The sequence below is a fragment of the Poecilia mexicana genome, unplaced genomic scaffold (assembly GCF_051168715.1).
Source record: "Poecilia mexicana isolate PSO_F unplaced genomic scaffold, ASM5116871v1 scaffold_23, whole genome shotgun sequence".
NCBI lineage: Eukaryota > Metazoa > Chordata > Actinopteri > Cyprinodontiformes > Poeciliidae > Poecilia > Poecilia mexicana.
The window spans coordinates 18,402,330-18,420,506 of record NW_028263392.1 but is presented as its reverse complement, the minus strand read 5'-3'; the positions used below and the strand labels follow the sequence as shown (position 1 = coordinate 18,420,506).

The 18,177-nt window shown below is 44.4% G+C and overlaps 1 protein-coding gene across 2 annotated transcripts; it reads right to left on the bottom strand.

Moving 5' to 3' along the window:
* Nucleotides 1-11,564: 11,564 nt before the first annotated feature.
* On the bottom strand, nucleotides 11,565-18,146 carry LOC106931757 (coiled-coil domain-containing protein 136). Of its 2 annotated transcripts, XM_015010073.2 has the most exons (9): nucleotides 17,152-18,146; nucleotides 16,360-16,539; nucleotides 15,580-15,858; nucleotides 15,396-15,470; nucleotides 14,855-15,148; nucleotides 14,652-14,769; nucleotides 14,333-14,534; nucleotides 14,008-14,142; nucleotides 11,565-11,677 (listed from the first exon to the last, which is right to left on the bottom strand). In XM_015010073.2, the coding sequence occupies exons 2-9, from the start codon at nucleotides 16,409-16,411 to the stop codon at nucleotides 11,573-11,575; spliced, it is 1,260 nt and encodes a 419-aa protein (XP_014865559.1). In that variant the 5' UTR covers nucleotides 16,412-16,539; nucleotides 17,152-18,146; the 3' UTR covers nucleotides 11,565-11,572. The 2 variants fall into 2 exon arrangements, with proteins under 2 accessions (XP_014865559.1, XP_014865560.1); XM_015010074.2 differs by lacking the exon at nucleotides 17,152-18,146 and having other exon boundaries at nucleotides 16,360-16,587.
* Between the last annotated feature and the right edge of the window lie 31 nt (nucleotides 18,147-18,177).

The window sequence follows — 18,177 nt, the reverse complement described above, 5'->3', positions numbered from 1 at the left end:
TACAGTGCTGTATAGTGTAGGTACTGCTGTACCTACACTGTACAGCAGTAAGTCAGTGACAGAATCTGGTCATCAGCTTCTTGGACAGACGACATTGCCCGAGGGTTCTCAGAAAAAATGAAGCTCTGCTGGGATTTTTTTTAAAGAGGTATTTGGTTTTAAAGGTCCAGTTGAAATCCTTTGAGATGTAGACTCCCAGAAATTTGAAACTACTGACCCTTTCTACTTGCTCACCATCTATGCTCAACCCTGGATTGTCCTCTTTGTCCTGAAGTTGAGGATTATTTCCTTTGTCTTCTTGGTATTCAAGGTAAGGGAATTCTCCCTTCACCATTGGTTTACCATGTTATTAGCCTTTGAACCTCTTCTGTATGTCATCCGCATTTTTGAACAAGACAATATTATTCTGGGTGGCTTTGCAGTCATGGGTAAATTGGAAGTAAAGGATGGGGCTGAGGACACAGCCTTGGGGCATACCTGTGCTGAGTGTGACCGCGGAGAAGGTAAGGGAGTTGATCTAGACATGCTGGGGTCTGTTGGTTTAAAAATCCCTGATCCACCAGCACAGTCCTTCTCCTAGTATCAGGGACTCTAGCCTCTCCACCAACTTGTCAGGAGTTGGAGTTAAAAGCTGAGCTATAATCCACATCCAGCATCCTTACGTAGGTATAAAGTAATATCAGTATGCTTATTATAATAAGTCTTGCCATCACCTTTTAGTTTTTGAACAACTTTCATTCCACCAATGATCCATCAAGACTATTATTCAACATCAACTGATTCTTCCAACTCTCTTGCAAGAGGAAACTTGCTAGAGTTATTATGAACATGAGAAAAGGCCATTGATAGTGGATGACCAAAGACTTTTTAAATCTGAAGGTCTCTTCTTTGTTAAACTATTATGATGCACTCAAAAATATTTCAATCTGTTTTCTTTCCTTTTGTTAGATAGCAAAAACAGTGGTGTAAAAGAGTGAGCCCAGTATTTTTGAAGCTTAGGAATGTTTTTATTGTGTCAACGAATGTGGTTGTTGGTAATACAATGAATCTGGTGAAAAGACCGACTATGTCTGACTGAGGCTGACTTAGAGCGTTTACCCAGCTTTTCTCCATAAGTTCTACAAAGGAATATCTGTCCATCTCTATCCCAGGCTTCTGTAGGCCATAATGTCTCACACTTTCTGTGGGCTCTTTGTCTGTCATGTTCCTAAAGGTGCTGTTCTACCAACCTGCCTCTAACTGGTTTGGCCTCAGTCCACCTCGGCCAGATTCATTTTCCTTTAGCAGATCCAGCGCGGCTCTGGCTGGCTGTTCTCAGATTTCCATATCTACTTCAAGTGTAGTACTAGCTGGACCGATCAGGGTAGGGACCAAAGCGATTTCATATATCGCAAAATAATCAGCTGATCGAAGCCTTTATCATTATCTTTGGGCCAGCAATGAATTTCTATAAAACAAAATGAAATATCTTTGAGTCCATCTGAACCATAACCTTGAGGTTCTCCATGGCTGAGTGTCACTTCAAACCTCTGCGGAGAATTGACCAGTTGCTGTGCTAAAGGCCCTCCCACAATAGTGAGGAATAGAGAGGGTAATGGAAAAACTCACTACCAGGGGTAAAACCGAACTACGCACTAACTGGTTAGTGCGTGACTTGCCAGTAGAAAAGCACTTTAAGTTACCTTAGATACTGAAGTCTGTTTTCTGAGGCGAGATAGTATCTGGTAGCAGCTCTGGCTTTTAAAATGAAACCTTTGGTTCCTGCAGGTGTCTTAGTATCCTTATTCACACACACACACTGGATTATTTCCAAATGGATTAATGATACTCAGATGGTGAACATTCTAATTTACTGTTAATAGCCATGTGTCATCTGAAGAAATAAATACAAAAAGTCAATAATATTTCCAGGTCTGTAACTGTAAACCAGCACTAAACTTTGCTCCAGATAAGTAGAAATTGAAACTACAGAGTAAGACTATTTAGCTAAATTGTGTAGCTATCAGAGGGTAGGAACAGCATCTAAAGGCAGTTCAATGCTGCAGTATGTACATTTTAGGGAAAAGATTCTGTTATATATTTGTTGAAACTGTCACCATATTGTCACAGTATGCTGAGACAAATAATCTGTGAAGAAAAATCAAGCCTGTCTGCCTTCTCGCAGTGCTAAATTGAAACAACCAAGCAGAGCCAGGAGGAGGGTCTCAGGACAACATAGTAATAGTTTTAATAAATACATAGATTTTTAAATAAAAGTTACATGCTGAATCTAAATGGTTACATCTTACTGATTTTATTTTTTAACAAACTCATTTGTGGGCCTGATTGAAATCAACATCCTCAGCAAGCATAATGTAGATGGTACCGATATGCCTAAGGTTATCATCTGTTGGCAGAAATGTAATACAATAATCTGAATTATGCTGTCAATAGTAGCCTAAGCATCTGAAAATAATCATTTTTTTTTATTTTACCTCAGAATTTGTCATTTAATGAGGGTGGTCTCCTCTCTCATTCTGCTATGTCTCTATGTGGCCATCCTGGGCTACTATTGTGTAGCCCAGGATGGAAAAACTCACAAAATCTGATAAATAGGCCAATACAGCATCCTAAAGTCTATGTAAGTGTACATTTCTACTATTACTGATTAACTTTTTTATAACTAACAAACTAGACAAGAGTGACACGCTAAACAAACCCCCACTAACCCCCAACATATACACCAGTTAAGGTTATAGCCCAAGTCTGTACCTTCAAATTACAGCTCATAATCGCCTCCCATAGACAGACAGTGTAGGCATATCATACATTTTCTGATTCCTTAGAGTCTGTTGAGTATTTTAGTCATTAACTCTTGTGTCCCTGATGTCCCTGGATACCGCTGGGATGAAAGAAGTGTATCTAGTTTGGTCAAAAGATGTGGAAAAATGTGTAATAATTTTGGTTTAACGACCTCTAATGACCTCTGTGTTGGTCAGAGAAACTCAAAACATGGCTTAAATGAAAGCCAAGAGTGTCCCCTTTAAGATGATACCAAATATTGCATTATAAACCTTTGACAAATGCCCATACCATGACCCTAAACCAGAGATACAGCAGTCCCAAAATACAGAATTTTTCCAAAGGGGTTGTTTACTTCATGAGATGATAACGATGACTCAGCTACCATTTTGGAAGGGCTATCATACCAAAATATTCACTAGACACATGTATCTTTTCAAAAAATATTGATAGACTTTGCCACCCTGAAATGGACAAAAAAATGGTCTGGCCCATGGACTAAGAGATGTTTATCTGACTGGACCCATTTCTCCAGAACTGACCCAAATAGACGTCTTAACGGAGGCCTCTGATTGGTCGAAACATTCACTATAAGTCTGATACCTGGTTCCGCCAGAACCGGCAGCCGGTCCAGAAACTGCTGCTGGAGTTCTGACTAAAACCAGGAGGACAGATCTACACCACCCAGTTCTACACCACCCAGATCTACACCACCCAGTTCTACACCACCCAGATCTACATCACCCAGATCTACATCACCCAGTTCTACACCACCCAGTTCTACACCACCCAGTTCTACACCACCCAGATCTACATCACCCAGATCTACATCACCCAGTTCTACACCACCCAGTTCTACACCACCCAGTTCTACACCACCCAGATCTACATCACCCAGATCTACATCACCCAGTTCTACACCACCCAGTTCTACACCACCCAGATCTACACCACCCAGTTCTACACCACCCAGATCTACATCACCCAGATCTACATCACCCAGTTCTACACCACCCAGTTCTACACCACCCAGTTCTACACCACCCAGATCTACACCACCCAGTTCTACACCACCCAGATCTACATCACCCAGATCTACATCACCCAGTTCTACACCACCCAGTTCTACACCACCCAGATCTACACCACCCAGTTCTACACCACCCAGATCTACACCGCCCAGATCTACACCGCCCAGATCTACACCACCCAGTTCTACACCACCCAGATCTACATCACCCAGATCTCCATCACCTGGTTGTAAATCCTGCTGCTGGATCAACACTATAAAACATTTTAAGTTTAACTTGAAAATGAACGTTCACCTGCTGCCTTGAAAAACGATTTAAACCAAAACAAGAAAATTGTTTTGGTTTTAACTCAGAAATTAAAGTTCAGGAAGTTGATTTAATTGTCAAGTTGTCTAAATATTAAGTTTATTAATCTTGAATTGTTTCAGCTTAATGCTGCAAATCAAACCAAATAATTATTTCACAATATGCCAGAAAAAAACTGACCCGAGCTAAAGGGCTCACAATATCAAGTTCAAATAATTATTTTACTTTATAACAACTTAAATTATTGTGATCTGATTTTTATTAATCACAACGAATTCTGCTCAAAACTTTTAATGAGCACAACATTCTCCTCAGGCTTTAAAACATTTGCATTCAAAGCTCTTCCGGCTCAGGATACAAAAACATGCCGCTAAGCATTCTGGGAAATAGTTCCCACTCTTCTTTCAGGTTTTTTTTTTTGTGCTAAGCTAAAAATTAGTTTATTTGACAAAATGAATAAAAGTTCATTTATTATTGTATCTGTCACAGACTCACATTTAGGCTTGAAATCTAAAACTTGCTAAATTTATTTGACTTAAAGAGTAGAAGATAGAAGACGCAACTAAATGTGGCTCAAATGTTTTACAGTGAACCAAACATGAAGCAGCATTCAGCTTCTATGCACCACAGATCTGGAACAAACTTCCAGAAAACTGAAAAAGAGCCGAAACACTGACTTCCTTTAAATCCAGACTAAAACCAGCTGGTTGTTTGCTTTTGAAACATAATCAATGGTATATTGATTATTCCTGATTACCTTTTATTCCGTCTCTTCATCCTGCCAGAGATGCGACACGTCCCTCTGATTCCTAGTTGAAGGCGGCGAGTTCTGATGAATGTTTAATGAAAAAAAAAAAACAGAAGGCAGCGAATGATTTGAACCAACTGAAGAATCCAGAGGCATCAATCAGGAATTCTGGAACAAACGGCTCGATTAGACAAAGGAAACAATCAAATCTAACCCAACAAACCACAAAATAAATAAATATCTAAAATAAGTAACTCACTGACATCATCAAAAAGAATAACTGAAGCAAACCACAAAACAAATGATCAAAAATAAAATCCCCAAAATAACTAAAGATCCTGACAGTTTGATTGTTTTTATAAATGGTTTAACATGTTTCATCCGGACAGGAATGAAAAATTTAAAGGCTGAGGAAAACGTATGTGGAGGACAGGAAGTGGATTTCTGCACTTCCTGTGGAGACGCTGCTCCTGCTTCTGTGTCCAACAATCATTAATAATTCAAGTTTCCACTGATTCAAATCTGAAGCTTCCAGATATTCAGCAGAAAAAAACTAATGGAAAATAAAGTCTTTGTTCTGAAAAAAGATTTAGAGAAAAATTCCCTCCTAGTTTTAGTTTTTGTCTCCGTTTTTAAAAGCTTTAATAACTTCTAATACCTTTACTATTAGTACAGCATATTTAGAATAAAATAAAATAGAAATACTCTTTATTGTTGTACAATCTGACCATTAAAATGATGATAGTGTGAAAACTTTCAGTTCTGCTGTGAGACATAAAACATTTTTATTTGTGCAGAAAATTACAGAACAAACATCTGAGCTGAACTTCCGGATCAGAACCATGCAGGTCATTAATGTTCGTAGCGTCGCATGCAGAATGACAAACAACCACAGCTCATTCCTTCTACACTGTTGACCTTTGACCTCCAGAGATGCAACTCAAGATAATCCCAACAAATTGGAAACCTCAAAAAACTAAAACTAAAAATTCAAAGTTACGGTAACGTTAGTGTGCAGGTCTGAGTTCGAAGTTTATTTGAGACCAGTTTGTACTTTAACTTGATCAAAACTAAAAATCGGCAGTCAGGAGTTCACCGTCAGACTCTATGAAAAACTGAAGAAATTAGATCGTTTGCTAAAATGTTCATATTGATCTCTGCTTGGCTGACATGCCAGGAATTTACAGAAAGTCTAGAAAAGCTGCAGGAAGCTGCTGTGACCCGGTTCACATCCAGCTGTTCCGATTCAGCAGATCCTCACTTTTCCTGAAAAGTGAGGATCTGCTCACTTTTCTAGATCTGCAACATCTAGATTGTTGCAGATGTTTTTACAGCTGGTTCAGGAAAGGTTTGGTTCTCACGCTCATCCTGGCGGGTCCAATAACCGGACACATCCGGTTCAGACTGTGTGCAGGAATTTGAACCCAGAACCTTCTTGATCCAAGGCGCTGCGTCTCTGCTGATCAGGATCAGTTTCATTTTACTCTATATATTTTGGTCTCCAGTCAAATATAATCATAAACTTTTACCTAAATGTGGAAAAGCAGAAGAGATTGTTACCTGACAAAATGTTAAAACCTGCAGAGAAAATCAAATCTGGATGTTTGTGTTTGGAAAAGCAGCCAAGCTTCATTTTGGGTTTTCCATCCAGTAAATGTGGATTATTCTAAAGAACCCTACAACGTTTTTTATGCACTACATTAAATCATATTGGAATTTATTTAAAATGATTTCTGAATGTGGTTAACATTGAGAGATCACTTCATGTTTCAAAAAAACACAAATAACTGAACAAATAAACATCTTCTGTCATTCTGAGCTGGTTGTTCCACAAGGCAACGTCTTTGGTCTTCTGTCTTTGTGGAGCTGAAAGAGAATCAACATCCTCACAATCACAGTTTCACATTGAGGAGACATTTATACAACAGGCAAAGTTTTCTTTATTCATCCCGTTTGAACTGGGATGTTAAAGAGTTCGACTAGTTTAGTTTCACAAACGGTACAGGAAAATATTCTCATCATATACTGAGCTGGTAGCATCAGGTTTTTACCCATACTAGTTCCCCAGCATCATTTTGCAGCCGTTTCTGTCCCACAAGCTACAGACACAACACCCAACGTGTTTGTGACAATATCTAAATTTTGTCTCACTCTCTGCTACATTCCAACATTTTAATGCTCAATCAGCTCTTCTACCCGGCGAAACAAAATGTTTCCTCAGCAACAAAGTCTGGATTTGTTGTGAATGTCAAGTTTGCATACATCCCCACTGCAAGACTTAGAAAATCAGAAGATCACAATTTTATTTTTCTCTGCTGGGAGAATAAAGCCGTTGGTCAGAGGCAATTTCTAAAGAACCCTGGCAGAAGACAATCACAGGAAGCTGAAGAAACCCTGCTGGCTTGTTTTGAGGCTACTGATTGGATCGCTCTCTGCCAGCCCCACATCAGAGCCATGACTGATATGAACCTGGGTGGACGGCAGAGAGAATGACAAACCCTGGATCAGCAGGGACCTGAAGGAACCAAGGAGCCTTTAGGGCCGAGACGCTGAGGAGGAAACAAGCAGCCGCAGTCCAGATGAGACAGAAGGGTTAGGGGTTAAGGATTAGGGATTAAGGGTTAGGGATTAAGGATTAGGGGTTAAGGGTTAGGGTTAGGGGTTAGGGTTAGCCTAAGCAATAATCTGGAGAAGAAACTGCAGAGGAACCAAATGAGACAATCAGGAAGGAAGAGGATCAGATGGATGGATTTTTCCAACGACTGGAGACCTGTTGCCATGACGACCCACAGCAGTCCAACTCCCATCATCTCCAGAAATACTCAGATCAGTCAGAAAGGTCAAAGGTCAAACCCTGTTTCCATCACAGCAGAGGATTATAGAACCCCCAGGGTTCATCTGGACCAGGACCGGAACCAGGACCAGCACCATTACCAGAACCAGGACCAGGACAGGAACCAGGACCAGGACCAGAACCAGGACCAGGACCAGGACCAAGACCAAGACCAGAACCTGAACCAGGACCATTACCTGAACCAGAACCAGGACCGGAACCAGTACCAGGGCCAGGACCAGAACCAGGACCGGTACCAGGACCAGGACCAGGACCGGAACCAGTACCAGGGCCAGGACCAGAACCAGGACCAGGACCAGGACCGGAACCAGTACCAGGGCCAGGACCGGAACCAGGACCAGAACCAGGACCAGGACCAGAACCTGAACCAGGACCAGGACCGGAACCAGGACCAGGACCGAAACCAGGACCAGAACCTGAACCAGGACCGGGACCAGGACCGGAACCAGTACCAGGACCAGAACCTGAACCAGGACCAGAACCTGGACCGGAACCAAGACCAGAACCAGGACCAGGACCGGAACCAGGACCTGAACTAGGAGAGGCTTAACAACCTGATTAAGAACCTGGTTCTGCTCTGGTTCTGTTGGACCTCTGTAGTGTGCATTTCATTTCTCTTTGGGATTAAAGGAATATTTTGGAGCTGAATTAAATCAGAGCTACTTTTCCAGCCAGTTTTCCCCATCATCATCATCATCATCAAAATATCAAAGCTTTATTGAACTGAATCCCGTGAACAGTCTCTTACACAAATCTGTGCTAAAATATCAGGACTTTTAAAGCCACTTTGGTATTACCACAGTGTAATCAGTTAAATAAGCTCCACGTTTCACTGCTACATTGGCTGCTGCACGACTACAAACAGAAATGTAAGTTTTGTCACTTTACAAAGGAATTATTAGAGAAAATAAAGCTGACTGCATCAGATCTTTTCTTGCTGGTCAATAACATCAGTCATTAGATAAAAACACAAGAAGCATCAAGCAGACTGAAGCAGAGTCAAAGGATGAAGAAAACGTTAAAGTTCTCCTCGTTACAGTTTCTAGTTGTCTGAGCTTCTCAGTATGTGCAAAATGTCACTTTAGTTCAGGAAGAGATAATAAAGACCTAAATACAAGTGATGTGTCTGGAATGTCAGTAATAAATCATTCATTTATCGGCTCTGATGCTCAGTGGAAAGACCTTCTCTCACATCACCAATGGATTCAGAGCCTAAACACTTCCCATCAGAACCAAACAGAACCAAACAGAAGATTCTTCTCTTCTGCAGAGGAAGTTGCACCGCCCCCTGGTGGATGCTACAGAGAACTGTTAGCTTGATTTGCAATTTGCAGAAGATTGAAACATGAGAGTTTCCAGAAAGTTGCCAACGTGTGGACAGGTTGCTCTTCTTTGGGATGAACTAACTGGAGGGAGAGGAGAACATTTTACAACATCTGGGTTTGATGCTTTCTGGAGGAATTCAATCTGCAGACAGAGGAAAAGTTTGACCTGAAACTTGACATTTAAACAACCAACTTTAGCAAGTTTTCTGTGAAAAATCTGCATGTCATTATAGTTCAAGTTATTATTATTAAATCATTGTTTAAAATTATATGCAAACCTAAAAATCCAGATTTATGATCCAGATTCCTCAATCTGGAAAAAAGGAACAGTTTGGCTGAAGTTCTGATCTGTGTTTGACGGGAACGTTCTCCGCTCACCTTCCAGTTTGTACTCAGTCCAGGTGAAAGTGGCTCATATCTATTGTTTGAGTCTGTCATCAGACAAGCTTCATGTTAACTGATAAACTTTGAAACTTTGCTTCTTGTGTCAGATTTAGTTTTTGATAAAATCGCGACCAATTTAAAAAGCCTCTAATTAATTACATTTTCAAAGGCATCCCACCGTTCTAACATCATGATATTTTTCTGCAGGAGTTCTCAGTCAGTTCACACATCTAACACGTTGCTCTAATGCTAGCTGTGGAATAAAAGTGGATCATAGTGGTGGATCTGCAAAGCCCAGAGCTGAGTGACCTGCTGACCTCCAGGAACAACAACCAGTCTTTCCTCCACTCTGACGTCTGTGCAGTGTTGCAACATGGAGACATCATGGATGGATGAGAGCCAGCCAACAGGTTCCCACAGCATGCCGTGAGGTCACTTCCTGTTAGACCTCAGGCCCTGGTAAAACTGGGGACAACCAGAACCAAAATGGCCACCACAGCGACCGCCGCCACCGCCATGTTCCAGCCTTCAGAGTCGCTTTTCTGGAAACAAAAAATAGAGAGTCATGTTAGAAGGATCTGTGAAGGAGGATCACCATCACTTCACGCTCCTGACAGCAGGTCTTCTGCTGAGTCGCTGTTGGTGAAAATAGATGATCCTGGTGAGAAATCAGCCCCAGACTGAGACGAACCAGTTTCTATGAAACCATGCTGATACTTAACAAGGAGATGGTTCCTGCACTGAGTTCTTCATCCCAACAACCAATCACACACCTGGAGGTCATGACCACAACCACTGAAGACAGCAGGGTTGAACATCTGAAAGATCAACCAAAAACTGTCTTCATGCTGTCAGAGGCCTGATGACGGGGGAGGGGGAATAAATCAAGTTCAAAATGACCAAAACAAAAGATTAGGCACGTTTTATTTTGCTTCATCTTTAAATGAAAGGAGCATTGATGGATTACTAGTTCATCCCTTCAATCTTAACACTTTCCCAGAATAACCATTTTTCAGACAGTAAACTCATCACTTTCCATCATAAGTCATCCAGAGGAGGTTTGCACCCCTTAACTGCCATCCCCAAAACACTTAAACCTTATCCAAAGGGCACATGAGGACACTGGCGCCATCATGACAGTTACAGGGTTACAGTCTGAAAACCAATGGAACCAATGCAGCCTTAAAATGTCCTAAGATGACATTCTTTCCAATGACCAGCAGGGGAGGTATGTAGACTGCCAAGGATCCCTGACAGTCTAGATACTGGTCTAATTTGGGGATCCTGCTATGATTCCACCTTCTGCTCTCACAACTGGACCACAACCAAAGCAAAGTCAGCAAAGTCCTGACAGAAGCTTCACCAACATGGAGCCACAGTCACGATGGTGTTGTAACCTGAACATGAAACCAGTGAGGCCAGTTCACCAGAGCTTTATCTTCCCAGGTCAGAAGCTCCTCTAGAAAGTTCTGGATCTACCTCAGTCAAATGAACAGAACATCCAGTTCATGTGAACCATTCTCCTCTGTAGAGAAGAACGTGTTTGAAGGGCTGATCCACTAACTAAAGATCACCGCTGATGATGTCACACCTCTGCATACTGAGCTTCATCCAGAAATGATGACATCATGATATGAAACCACTAGAAGCTCATCATAATCTCTCAGCCAGAGTAAGGAGCTCACTCTGTTCTTCATGCTCCATGAAGACTCTGCACCTTCCTCATGAGGCTGTTGGGTCTCTGCCCACAGTGAAGTCAGCCATACCCAACTAAAGCTACTGACAAAAGATGATGATGGTGAAACTGTAAACTGCCTCCAACCCCGTTTTACGAAAAGGTAACATCAGATTGCATACTTCAGTTTAATGGAAGTTATCTTTGCTTAGAAAAGCTCCTTCTATCCTTTAACTGGCTGGAAACATGGCTTTCTACTGGAGACGAGACACAGTGTTCTTCTTTCTACGACATTTATTCAGACTCATTTCTCATGATATCAGTGCTGAGCATGTCTGAATGACACACAGAGATCAGGAGCATCAGGTTTCATCTCCACTAGCTGCACTAAGATACTCTGAGCAGGTTCTTGTTTATCAGCCATTCTTGGCTGCAGAAAGAAGCAAAGCCATGGCCATACCTGGTCCCTTAGGACGCCAGCTCCTCCCACCAGCACCAAATCAACGCCACTATAACAATCAATCCTATGAAGGGGATGGAGAGAACGGGGGGCTCTGAAGGACGGGTGCAGTTCTGGGAAGAAGACAGGGTGGGGTGTAGAGGGAGGAGGGGAGAGGAGAAAATAAAAGCAGAAAATAATCTAAGTACTAACATGAGAAGGTGTGACAGGGAGAATATCGACAGGGAGTAAATAAAATGTGACTGGATGAACAGAGAGAGAGATTTAAAGACTGGTAGGTCGAGCATAACAGAATTTTATAGTTAACAGTATAAAATTCATAGTAAACAGATCTGATGATGCTCAGTCGAACACATGCAGACAAACAGATGGACAAGAGACAACTGAAGCATGCTCAAAGGCAAAATGCTCAGCCAACATGCTAACGCTATATGTCACTGTGATGGTCTAAGGAGCATCTGTAGGGTCACAGTGGGGTCATGAAGAGTTGGATGGACTGGTTTACCCACCATGAGCCACAGAGTTAGAACAAAATAAGGGAACACTTCAATAAAGAAGGATGAAGGTGGAAATAAGTTGCTATCTAAAACTCCCCAACCAAACCAAGAACAGGTCCAAGACCAAGAACCTGACATTTGCTTTTGTTCAGAAGGTGCTTCGTGTTTTACCTGCAGGGGGAGCCAAAGACATTAAATTACAGCTACATGTTCAAATGCTAGAACTAGGAGGCTGAGGAGATAAAATCCCTTCATGTTTGGACTTAGAACCGTCTGTCATGAGGAACAACCCAGGGCAGGTACCTAGCTACCAAGGGTTAGCATTAGAACCGATGAAGTACTGTCCAGTAGCTTTGATCTGCAGCCCTGGAAACAGGACTAAGAAATCTGGGATCCTGAGGCTCCAATGTGAGAATCACAAATGTAAAAGGTCTTACACAAAGTTTTCCTCAAGTTATGAGTTCAGATTCTCAAGAGTAGGTAAAAAAAAACTGTTGCAATGTCTTTTATATCAAATGATGTGAATCTCTGCACTGAGGTCAACAAGATGAGAAAAGTGAAGTTCTACCAGAGGCAAAAACTTCAACCTACACACTAAGATGAGAACCAAAGACGAGTGAAGGTCCGACTGTCAGTCATGAAACGTTTAAATGTTCGCCACAGACGGAGACACCCCCAATCTGTTCACTGTGAAGGTAATGATATTGTTTTTGTGCCATATGTTGTTTCTGTGATCCTACGACCGGGGCGGGCTAAACATCAAGAAGGAACCAGACCAGCTTTCAGATTAAAACGATGGAGTGGATGGTTGCCCTCAGGATCCTGATCCACCACAATAGAAAAGCAGTGTGACTGAACTCTCATGAACATTCAAATCTCTCATGCAATGACTGGTAGCTAGGGCCACGGAATTGTTTTTCAGATCTGGTGAAACAGGCTGTGGCCGTACTGGGTTGATCTTTTGCTTACTACGATCCCCATACTCATGAGCCCTGGAGCAAACGTTTGGGTCATGTGATACCCTCTCTGTAACCATAAAACCTTTTCGGTTCAAGTTCAAACCAACTTCAGTTTTAATACTTCAGCCTCTTAAGGCAGCTGAAGTCCTGGTGAGTGTTGGATGTTTCCAGGTCAAAGTTCATCCCAGCTCCAGCTCAGACTGCTGTTCACATGAGGTTCAGCTACACAGTGACCCAACGTGACCCCAGGCGGTTCCTCGTCAACATGTAGACCAGGGGTCCCCAAACTTTTTCCTGCGAGGGCCACATAACTGTTCCCTTTTCTGGTCGGGGGCCGGTCTTAGTTTTTCGAGAAAGAAACCTTAGAAAACTTTTGTTGACGGGGGGTGGGGGGGCTGGATTACTGCCGACGACATATTCGCGTTTGGAAATAGATTTTTACCCAGAATGCAAATGGAAAAAAACCGTGAGCGAAACGGTGACTGGTACTGACTAGTATATATTCCATTGAGGGAAACTAAGTTTCATATCTGCTCAAGAGCCCCCCCTGGTGGTTGAAGAAAAATCCACATATATATGAAAAACAACACTGAATGCTCTCTGGTATTGTTCAGGGGGCCGGACCAAATGAGGAGGCGGGCCGGATCCGGCCCGCGGGCCGTAGCTTGGGGACCCCTGATGTAGACGGTCTCCATCAGTCAGTTTAGCAGACACATGGAGAAAACAAATGTTCTCAAAAATGTTAAGAAGCTTGCAACTAAAAGTTTAAAGGTCTGCTGCAGAGTTATCAGCCAGCATGCACACACATGGACAGTAGTCATGACAACAGAGGGCTGGACTCTCAAGGCATCTGAGGTTTCACCTAGCAGATCTTTGTTCTTACCTTGGGGGGAACCTGGTGTTCCTCACTGACTACTTCAGAAACCCTAAGCTGTCTGACTTTCAAGGCAGGACCACCCAGCTCCCACTGACCTTCTGACCTCTTACCTGCAACTTTTGTCCCAGCAGCTCCTGCAGCTCCTCCTTGCAGCTCTGCAGCTGCAGCTGGAGAGCTGCTCGCTCCCGCTGGCTGCCTTCATGCAGCTGCTGCAGCTCCTCCAGCTCCGTCTTCAGACCTTCACACTGACACAGGGAACATCCACGCCTGGTGTTCATCAGACAGCAGTGGCAGGCTGGCATTAATGACACCATAACTTACAACTGAGTTTAACCACTGGATAAAAAGCAACCAGCTGATCCCGAAAATAGCAAACGTTTATAAGAATCTACTGAAAACCAGAGAGCAGGAAGCAACGGGAGCTAAACCCGATACCTCCAGCTGGACCTTGAGAGCCAACTCCTCTGCCATTCTCAGCTGGACCTTCAGGGTCCTGATTTCATCCTGGACTGCTGACGAGTCCAGACTCTGCAGTTCGGATCTGGACTGGGACAGAGTGATGTAGGAATCTGCCTTTAGCTGATCGTCATCCTCAGTTTGGCCCTCAGCTCTGACTTCCAGGTACGAGTCACCGCACCTGAGACAACCAGGGAAGAAGTATGAGAACATTCAGCTGATCCAGTCCTTCACCACCTACCAGAACCAGCAGCAATGTTTCAGTCTTAGTGCTGAACACTGGACCGGAACCACTCACATGTCTCGTTGCTGCTGCAGTTGTTCCAACTTGTTGATCAACTCTGTGTTGTTGCTGCTCAGAGTCTGACGCTCATTGGTCAGAGAAATTAACTCTTCCTGCAGCTGAGTCACATCACCTGAACACACCACCGCCCATCAATCAGCAGATTCCTGACTGGTCCAGACATGAGGCTGCGTTGCTAGTCTGTGTTGCTAGGTTACCTGACCGGGCCGTGCGGTGGCTCTTCATGCTCAGCTCGGCTCTCAGCGAGGTGACCTCCAGCTCGTACTCGTCCGCCGTGGCGTGCAGGCGCTGCAGCTCCACCCGCAGGCGGCAGAGCTCCTCCTGCAGGGAGGCGATGTCGTTCTCCCTCTCTGCCGCTGCCTCCTCGGCCGCCTGCTGCAGCACCAACACCTCCTCCTGAGCAGAGCGCAGCTCCTGCTGGACCTCCACCAGCTCGCTCTCCTTCTCCTCCTCCAGGCTGCTCATCTCCTCCTGCGCCGACCGAAGCTGAGCTGCAACAACCAAACAGAGAGAGACATGACTCAGCCAGTCAGAGCCAAAACCAGCCAGGCAGCGCCCACACGGTCAGAACCAAACCTGGTTGGTTTGGTTTCAGAACCGGGTTCCGGCCCAACCAAACTGGTTGGTTTAAACTGGTTCTGAACCAGAACCAGTTCAGTTCTGGTTCAGAACCAGTCCAGAACATCTCGTTTCTTTTGCGGTTCTAGTCCAGTAGAATCGGTGTGTGGCTTCCTCCACCTTGCAGCCTCTGGATCTGCCGGGTGAAGCTCTCCGCCTGATGGGCGCTCGCCAGCCGCTCCTCATCTAGCAGACCTTTGGAGGAAAAGCAGGTCAACTAGAGGTCAACAAGGTTTTAAAAAAGCGCACATTGAATATGGGTTGGTGGTGTTGCTATGACAACAGGTGACCAATCCTGCCTCACCTTGCATCTCCATGAAGCTCTCCTCATGTCGCTGAGAAACCTCTCGAGTCTCATCCAGCTCCAGGAGAAGTTGCAGCACCTGAGCTCTAAGCTCCTCCAGCTCCTCCTCCTCTCCCTGATCGTCATCTTCAGACTCCCTCTCCTTCACTTCCATCTCTTCCTCCTGCTGGCCCTTCTCTCCATCTCCCTCAGGCTCCTCCTTCTCCTCCATGGACTCCCTCTCCTTGGCCGTCAGGGCCAGCCTGCTGGGTTTGTCCTCCCTCAGCTCACACAGCTCATCTGCAGACAGTCACACAAGGAGTTCCTGAACTGCTGCAGCAGCTTCCTGGCTCCAAGCATCAGGCAACTGAAGAACCAGCCTAAGGAGTCTGTCCTCTGGCTCCCTCTGCTGGTGAAAACTCAGTACCACAGAAATGAATAAATCAATCTATCCATCATGAAAACAATTTTAAATGTTTCAAAATTCAAGATTGGGAAAACGGCAGCATGAAGTCATGATTCCTGCATTTCCTGGGAGAAAGACTGAAACGTTAGAGCTGCAGGGTCCTTCATCATCATCACCTTCACCTTCATCATCACCACCATGTTGGGGATGAAGACCGTACAGTGGCTCTGAGGACAACTGGATGTTTGATGATGGTTTGGGAGGACCAGACGGCCGAACAAACTCCTGGAGAATTCCCCTCCAGAACCGCCCAGAGAACCCGTCCAGACTCGCAGCCGCATGAACACTGACTGATGCTTTCCTAACAGAACTACCAGAACATCTTCATCACTGACCAGAGGGGTCCAGCACCTCCTCAATGACGGGCGGCAGCCGGAAGCCGTCCATGATGCGACCGATGCAGGAGGAGCTGCTTCTGACGCTGCAGAGTGTTGGAGGGGAGGTCGGAGGTCAGGTCAAGCTCTGGACAGAGAGAGACGCAGTACCTCTTTCATCCTGCAGGGGCCTCAAGAAAACTGAGGAGGGAGGCAGAGACGGGTGATCAGAGACAGGAGGACGGCAGCAGTCCAATCTGCAGCAGAGCAGCAAGAAGATCATTAAATATTTGATTAATTTTATGCATATTTTTATGGATTTTCTGATAATGTCTCAATCTGAACATCCAGAGCAAAAGTACTAAAGCAGGTAAACATTTTCTGAGATCTGAACATTTATCATAAAATCAGATCTGGAGACCAAGGGACGCAGATCCTGACCTCTGACCTCAGGGTGTTCTACACCAATCCTCTGGTCCAGAGGAGAAGACGACATCTTTACTGTCATCGTCTCTTTGACCAGAATCAGTTCCGGTGGGTCAACAGGTGGACCGGTTAACACCAGAAACAGAATTCATCCTTCATGTTTCACTGCAAAAGATGTTCATGCGGACCCACTGACCTCAGAACCAGCCAGAACATCCAGAACCAGAAACAGTCTAGAACCAGCCAGAACATCCAGAACCAGAACATCTCGTTTCTTTTGCTGTTTTTCTGTTTTCATTGTTTTTAGTTTCATGATCATAAATGTGGAACTGCTCCTTTAATGTGCTGCAGCAGCTGAACCTGCTGCATCAGGCGATGAAAACGTACCTGATGAAGAGCTGCTTCTTTCTGCTTCTCTCTGGATTACTGCAGTCCTCTTCCTCCTCCTCCTCCTCTTCCTCGATGTCCTATATTTCCCCCTCAGTGTCCGCTCCGCCTGCGATGCCGACTGACGTCACTCGATGCTTCCGACACTCGCCGCTCATGACGGGAATACAGAGCGGAGCTGCAAGACGCAACATTTAACTGTTTCCTGCCAGGAACTCTTCTTACTCCTCACAGACTCCTCTTCCTCTTCTCCCTCCTTTTCCTCCAAGCTTCCCGATCAGCTGAGGTCTGATGAATCGCTGCAGGGGAGCCTTCCGTTCGCAGAGTCGAGAGAACAAGACCCGGTTCAGAGCTGCTCCGTGTCCATCTCTGCTGGAAACCGCAGTCGCCTCCATCCGTCTGGAACGGTTGCTAGGCAACAGAGACTTCCAAGCTGAGAAACAGAGAAATAGTCAGCCAGTCAGATAGTCAGTCTGGGTTATTCAGGTCCATCAAAACTCTCCAAAACCTCCTGTGATCCGGTTCGGTTCTTCTCTGCAGCCGTTTGCCTCTAATCCAGGAAGTCGAGCCTAAATTCCAGACTAAAATCAAGAGGGATTAGTGAGAAATTGCGACATGTTTGCTGCTTACAGGAAGATGCTGATCTAGAGGATCACATCATCTGCTTCCCATTGGAAACTTCCTGCTTCCCTTTGGGAACTTCCTGCTTCCTTTTGGGAACGTCCTGCTTTTTGTTTGGGAACTTCCTGCTTCCTTTTGGGAACGTCCTGCTTTTTGTTTGGGAACTTCCTGCTTCCTTTTGAGAACTGCCTGCTTCTGTTTGGGAACTTCCTGCTTCTGTTTGGGAACTTCCTGCTTCCTTTTGGGAACTGCCTGCTTCTGTTTGGGAACTTCCTGCTTCCTTTTGGGAACTGCCTGCTTCTGTTTGGGAACTTCCTGCTTCCTTTTGGGAACGTCCTGCTTTTTGTTTGGGAACTTCCTGCTTCCTTTTGAGAACTGCCTGCTTCTGTTTGGGAACTTCCTGCT

Excerpts from the sequence above, each read along its gene's own strand:
- LOC106931757 (XM_015010073.2), bottom strand. The coding sequence starts at position 16,411 with ATGGACGGCTTCCGGCTGCCGCCCGTCATTGAGGAGGTGCTGGACCCC. Across the intron at positions 15,149-15,395 it reads GCAGATCCAGAGGCTGCAAG|CTCAGCTTCGGTCGGCGCAG; the intron begins GTGGAGGAAGCC and ends TGGTTGTTGCAG. Across the intron at positions 14,535-14,651 it reads CTGCAGCAGCAACGAGACAT|GTGCGGTGACTCGTACCTGG; the intron begins GTGAGTGGTTCC and ends TGGTTGTCTCAG.